At 41.3% G+C, this 7,231-nt stretch overlaps 1 protein-coding gene across 1 annotated transcript in view; it reads right to left on the bottom strand.

The window, feature by feature from the left end:
• Positions 1-376: 376 nt before the first annotated feature.
• The window catches only part of Erich3 (glutamate rich 3), a 90,521-nt gene continuing 83,666 nt past the window's right edge, over positions 377-7,231 (bottom strand). The window contains 1 exon segment of the mRNA XM_042674289.1: positions 377-2,665. Within this exon segment, the coding sequence (XP_042530223.1) occupies positions 377-2,665 (2,289 nt within the window).

The raw sequence follows: 7,231 nt of genomic DNA, 5'->3' as shown, positions 1-7,231 counted from the left end.
TTTTAAAACCAAGTTTGATTTGTTCACTTCCATGGTTTGTACCTTGAGCACATTTTTTTCTGCAATTTTTTAGGGCCTTGTCAGATAGATTGACGGAGCTGTGTTTGAAAAGGCAGAGTGACTTAAAGAGTCACAAAAGGAATCGACACTTGGGCTCCTCTGTGTTTGCTTCTTCCTCTATCTTTCATGCTCATCTTCTATTGGCCTAGCTCAGAATTGAAGGCTGTGCTTGTATGTGTACACAGAAGATACCAATTAAAGGAGGAAACCAGCCCCAAAGAGAGGAGACCCACAGTGAGGTTTCCATTCAATTCTGCACACAGACTAGACCTAAACTTACCATCTGCCATTGTATTCCCAGGTCTTTCAGAGTGGTTCAAGAAACATCTGCACGCTCATTTTGTTCTTGCACTGTATCCTCTTGCTTCTCTTGGGTTCCAGGGAAACCAGGCTTCATAGGACTTGTTGCCACTGCCCCTAGCCTCACTCTGCTCAGCTCTGACTCCCTATCTGGGGAGGACCCTTTTCTGGATTCTTCAGTTGATCCAGATTCCTGCCTCTCATAAGGGCTTTCCATGTCTGCCTCTTCTCCCATTGACCCTGTGTGCTGAGTGCCCCCTCCTTCTTGATCTTGCCCTTGAATAAGTATCTGTCCACTCAGAAAATTAGCTTCTGGATGAGGCAGAGACCTCCCAGTGTCCGCTGTTGGCGTCACTGTCACCTCCTCCTCTGCTGACACCTCCTCGCTTTTCAGAGCTATTTCCTCTGTAGCCACTCTCTCCGCAGCTGCTGTTTCTCCTAGTGCCTCTTTCCCTGCTTGCCAAGGTTTCTCTCCAGCAACCTCTGAAAAGGAAGAGGGTTGATTTGCCACTGTTTCCCCCTCAGCTGTCTTTGAACCCACCCACACACCCCTCTTCTCAGTGGCTGTTTTTGCCACTCCTTGGTCTCCATCTGCATCCATCATGGTGTCGCTCCGCTCCACATTACTGTCTTTCCCCACTCCAGTCCCCAGAGTGCACTTGGAATTCCTGTACACCTCATCCATGGCTTCTCCCTTGAACTTTCCTGCCATTGTGGGGCTTCCCTTAGGAACATCTTCCTGGGTCATTTTCACAACCATCACATCCTGGCCTGTATGGCCTTGCGCAGTTCCTCCTTCATCCCTCCTCTCCAGTCTTTCAAGGCAGTCTTGATCTTTGGCTGCGCTTGCATCAGCCTCTCCTGTGGCTGCAATAGTTGCCTCGGGTGCCTGTCCCTGGCCAGCTGGCTCACTTTCAGGGGTTCCTAATGGTCTCTTCCCATGGTGGGCCTCCTTCCCCTGCTCGGGCAGAATCACATCCTGGCCTGGAAACTCTGTTCTGTCTTTATGCTCTGTCTCTCTCACTTCACTTAGTCTTTCTTCTTCTTTGCTCAAAACTATTACCTGTTCCCGTGACTTTTCAAATCCACAAGTTGCTTCAAACATGGTTTCCATTCTTTCTTTCAGTGGATCTTCCAGAAGCCCTGTATCTTCAGTCAACTCAATTGCTTCTGTAGACCCTGCTTCCTCAGTGTGAGATTCCATTTCATTGTGAGAGCCTTTTTTCTCTTTCTCAGATCTTACTCCCTTGACTGTTGCTCTGTCTTCCTCTTCCAGTTTCTGCTCATCTTTTAAAGTGTCTTCATCCTTAAGTGCACTTGATCTTGTCACCTCTTCTCTCTCAGATCTAGTTTCACACTGAGGTGTGTTAGGCTGCGTGGCTTGTCTCTCTCTGTCTACCTTTAATTCCTCAGGGAACATTTCTTGCCTATTATCTTCCCTACTTGATTCTGCCTCAGTTTGAAGCTCCTGCTTCACTGTGCCTTCCCTACTAAGCTCATCAGAGCTGCTCTCTGAAATGTCCATCTCCCAAGTATCTATCTCTCCTGTTGAGGTACTTAAGGGTGTTATTGTTTCCATTTCTTCCTTCCTTTCTCTGGCTGGCTCTTCTCCACCAAGCATTGCATATTCAAAACTACTCCCTACAGACACTCTCTCTGCATTCTCTACAGATCCCACATTCTCTGACTCTGTGGGGACTTCCTCATCCCTTTCAGCCACGCCTGGTTTTTTAGATCCATCCTCTCTCTCAGCCTCCCCGCTCTCAGCCTCTCCCATCTCCAGAGTCGCTCTTTCCCTCAGGGCTGCTTCCTCCTGAAGAGACACAGAGCTCACTGCTAGGTTGGTTATAAAGGACTCCTCTGAGCCAGGCATCCCTTCAGAATCTGCCTCCTCTGACTCCAAAACAAATGGCAATGAGGGCTGCTCTTCATCAGACTCGTCTTCACTCAGATTTTCAGAGGTGCTTGCTGAAGCTGCTGCTGTGGAGTTTTGCTCCTCTATACCCAGGTTTTTATCTCCTTCTGCTTCTGCCTCTGTCTCAATTGCTGGGCCCAGAGCAAACTGTTCTGCTAATGCTGACTGCTCTGCTCTTGGGTTCTGCTCCCCTAAGGAATCCTCAGTGACCCCTGCCTTCTCCCACAGTGCTACATCTTCCTTTCCCTCCACTGTGCCTGCCTCCTCCAGTTGGGAAGCTTCACATTCCTCCATGGTTTCTTTCATTCTCTGTGCATGTGTATCAGGTGTAATTTGTTTGGCTTCCTTGTTGGGGTTGACTGCTTCCCTTTCAGCCACCATGAAATTCTTCTTTAGGGCTACAAAAAATAAGGTTAGAAAGCAAGGTTATGCCCATCCAAGTGGATAAAAGAGAAGATATTATTACATGAGACTTTTTAGAAGATAAAGTATTTCTATTTTGTCAAGGGGGCATGAGCATTTGATATTTCATGCCAGATGCCAATGGCTCTTCCTTGTAATCCTAGTTACTACTTAGGAGGCTAAGATCTGAGGATCAGTATTCAAAGCCAGCCCAGGTAGGAAAGTCTATAAAACTTTTCTCCAAGTAAACATCAAAATGCTAGAAGTAGAGCTAGCTCACATAGTAGAGTGCTAGTCTTATGCTAACTCAGGGACAATGCTCAAGCCAAGACTCATTCTCTGACTGTCTCTCTGTCTCTGTTTCTGTCTCTCTCTTTCTCTCTCTCTCTCTCTCTCTCTCTCTCTCTCTCTCTCTCACACACACACACACACACACACACACAATTTCCTTAGTTCCACGATGCCTTTTACTATAACATGAATCATAATATAATAATGTCTCTTATTCCAAACAAAAATGTTTTTAATGTACTGTAATGGGCACATTAAAGAAGGATTGAACATCAAGGAATCAAGGATCTTGAAAATGAACTAACAACAATGGATAACCCTCAGGCCCCTAATCTTTAAGAATCAATAAATTTCACAACTCCCTTTCTTTCTCTCTCTCTCTCTCTCATACACATAAACCTAGCCATCTTACTTTAACTTGAAATATTACTTGTAGAAAAAACTATCTAATAAGAAAAACTAAATCATCCTTATTCCCTAAAAATATCATGACTGCTTTCTGACTGTTTCTTCTACTTACAATGTGCATTTAGCAATATAATCATAACATAGATGTGGTGATTATATTATTTTACTCATACTTTAAAGCCATTATGTCCAGATTTAGTCATTTTTACTAAAGACACCAATTTATATTACAGATCAAGATATCTCTTGTCTCAGATCAGAAAAGGAATATGCCTTTGGCAAAATAAGATCACAGAGCAAGACAGGATTTTATAATCTAGGACAATTTCTACATATGCTATGTTCCTGGAGTATTTCATAAATTCTCCTCTGTGATTTCCTAGCAAACCTCTAGGTATTAGCTGTCACATTCAATAATTACAGTTTTGCTATGTTATCTTTTTAAAGTCTTGTTTCTTGTTATTTAGCCTTGTTATGTATTTTTTCCTGAATGATGAGTATTAGACTAGATCTCTTTTTCTTTCCTGCTTTAAAATTTTTATTTCTTAGTGGTACTAGGATTTGAAATCAGGGCCTTGAATTTCCTGGCTTGCTCTCTACCACTTAGGTCACACCTCCAATCCTGTTTTATGCTGGTAGTTTTCAAGATAGAGTCACTCAAACATTTCTGCCCAGGCTGACCTCAAACCAATCTATTTCCATTTTCAGACTCATGAACAGCTAGGATTACAGACCTGACCTGCTGCTGTCTCGATGATGCATGAAACATAATGATGTATCATTCCAAATAACCAAAGCTTTAAAAAATCCAACTGAGTACTTAAGGAGCTAAGAACTTCAAAATGGGTCATTGAAATAATTTCCTTTAATCTATCTTTTTTCATTTAAAGCTGCAAGGGATGGTATAAAATAAGTATCTTACACCAAGATGCTATAAAATAAGTATCTTACACCAGGATATCAACCTCCAAAATATTTTTTTGAGATTTAGTGTCGCAATCTAATCCACAATGGGTTCCATATCACAATCCTCTCATTTCTGCCTCCTAAGTGAGGGATTGTTGGCATGAACCATTATGCCGAATTTGACTAGAATCTTTTTTTTTTTTTTTTTTTTTGTCGGTCGTGGGGCTTGAACTCTGGGCTTGGGTGCTGTCCCTCAGCTCTTCAGCTCAAGGCAAGGGCTCTACCACTTGAGCTACAGCACCACTTCTGGTTTTCTGGTGGTTTATTGGAGATAGAAGTCTCACGGTCTTTCCTGCCCAGGCTGGCTTTGAACCGCGATCCTCAGATCTCAGCCTCCTGAGTAGCTAGGATTACAGGCATGAGCCACCAGTGCCCCGCTTGACTAGAATCTTTACCCACAATTCTGTCATGGAAGTCTAAAGGAAATCTAAATCTGCCCATATTTCCTTATTCTCACAACCATACAGAACTGTTACCTTTCTATTACTTCTTCTAATGCAAAACATGAGCATTCTTTGTTGTGTTCCCTTAGCCATTTTATGTAAGACAATAATAGCTGATATGACATTTTGCTTAAAACATATAATTGGAAGGAAATTTTTGATGTCTTCTTTCAAAGGTGTAGATCTAGAAATTTCATGTCAGTCCATGGGGTTGAAGGTGACTTTTATAGAGAGCCCTCTGTAAATCACAGCAATTATTTCCCAAATTGTCCTTAAAAGCGCCTACAGAGAAATGTCAAACCAAACTGTTTACTGAGAGATCATATAGCCAAATCACCTGAGAAATTATAGTTCATTTTATTTCACTACAGATTATGGCTGGATTTAAAACACAATTACATTGCAACAATGAGAAACAGCATTGTGTGCCAATCAGTTTTAATAGTAAATATGCTGCTATTCAAATTTCCACAGGAAGGTATTATTTAAAAGCCAGTTAAAACAAATATTTAAGTAAAGTCCTCTATTTTTCTAACCTGGACTCTAAATTTATGGATTAATTAAAGATCTCTCAGGAAAACAGAGGAATAAAATTGCCTAGTCACGATGTAATAATATCCCACATCTAAATTCTGGAGGAGAAAGTATAATGGAATCCAGCTGAGCTATCATTATGTGAACACACACACAGAAACATACACACACACACACACACACACACACACACACACATACAATACAGGGAAGTGAGACATGACATTCCTGAAGTGAGGGACAAATAATAATTGAAGCCTTTAAAAATTATCACTAGGAAAATTACATATATGTTTTGATTGTAGTCTTTTGCACTTTTGAAAAATACATAACATAGAACAAGCAGTAGTCACAAATGGGTAATTTGATTTAGTGCAATGACTATTTGAAGGTCAGATAAACCTGGTAAGAATGCTATGTTTGTCACTGGTTGGATGCATAAAATTAGGAAACAGCACCTTTTTTAGGCCTTCATTTTCTTTCTTTCCTTTCCTTTCCTTCTTTCTTTCCTTTCTTTCTTTCCTTCTTCCTTTCTTCCTTCCTTCCTTTCTTCCTTCCTTCCTTCCCTTCCTTCCTTCCTTCCTTCTTTCCTTCCTTCCTTCCTTCCTTCCTTCCTTTTTCTTTCTTCTTTATTGTGAAAATACCGTACAGAGGGGTTACAATTACATGGGCAAGATAATGAGTACATTTCTTATCAAACATTGTTGCCTCCTCCTTTGTTTCCCCTTCCCATCCCTTCCCATACCTCCCCTGCCTCCCCAGGCCTTCATTTTCTTATCCATTTCATAGGAATAACCATGCTTGATTCAGAATTTTTGAAGTGGCCGATGAAATCATTCATGTTATGTGGTTAGTACTGTGCCAGGCATGACAGCAAACTATAACAAACCTTCCTTTCACTCTCTCCTCCCACTACATAAAATTAACTAGATATTCTTTATTCATTCAGATTTGGTTGAGCTGTAAAATAAAATTTGGGGAAAATATACTGCAATTCCTCTAGTGAAATGCCTGGTCAAAACTCAGTCCTTCTCTTGCAAAACACAGCTTATTCTGGCCTTTTTCATGTTGCCTATGAAGAGGAGACTGTTTCATTTCTACTGCTGCCCATGAACCTGGGGGCTGGCTAAGTTATTTGTCCAAGAGTAGTATAAAATCCCAAATGAGCCAACCTCCAGTGGCTTACTCCTCTAATCCTAGCTACTCAGGAGGCTGAGATCTGAGGATCATAGTTCAAAGCCAGCCCAGGCAGAAAAGCCCCTGTGAGACTCTTATCTCCAATTAACCACTCAAAACCCAGAAGTGGTGCTGTGGCTCAAGTGGCAAAGCTCTAGCCTTGAACTCAAAGAGGCTCAAGGACAGCGCCAAGCCCTGAATTCAAACCCCACAACTGACAAAAAAAAAAATCCCAAATGACTCAGTCATAGTGTTTGATAATTATTAAAAAATTAGAGATTGGGTAATGTGACCATAATGAGGAAGTAAAACAAACATTCTCACACACACACATATATATATATATATATGCACACATATTCAAATGTGAATACTCTTCAAAAGTCCTTCACTATCTAGGAGAGAAAGCCTGATTTCAAGGGTATAGTAGGTTGCATAGAAATGTAGGAGGCATGGTCTTTTGAATCATTCTAATCAGCAGTCTTAAGGATAGAACGCTCTCCACCAAGAAGCAGTTCATATTCTTTTCCTAATTAAAAAAAGAATGAGACGTTTCCATGACCCATTGTGAAATGTCATATTCTATGGCTCCTGATGTTTCCAACTGGGCCAATTAAAGGCAAATCCACCTATCCCTGCTGCAAATGGGAGGATAGACTATGAAATAAGGTTGATCTGAAGATCTCTACCACAACATGGGAGTCTAAAACCCTTTTATAGTTTATCTTTGGTAGCC

The sequence above is a fragment of the Dipodomys spectabilis genome, unplaced genomic scaffold, assembly GCF_019054845.1.
Source record: "Dipodomys spectabilis isolate Male_0828 unplaced genomic scaffold, ASM1905484v1 ptg000002l, whole genome shotgun sequence".
Taxonomy (NCBI): Eukaryota; Metazoa; Chordata; class Mammalia; order Rodentia; family Heteromyidae; genus Dipodomys; species Dipodomys spectabilis.
Note: the sequence above shows the minus strand (reverse complement) of the source record. Positions and strands in the feature narration are given on the sequence as shown.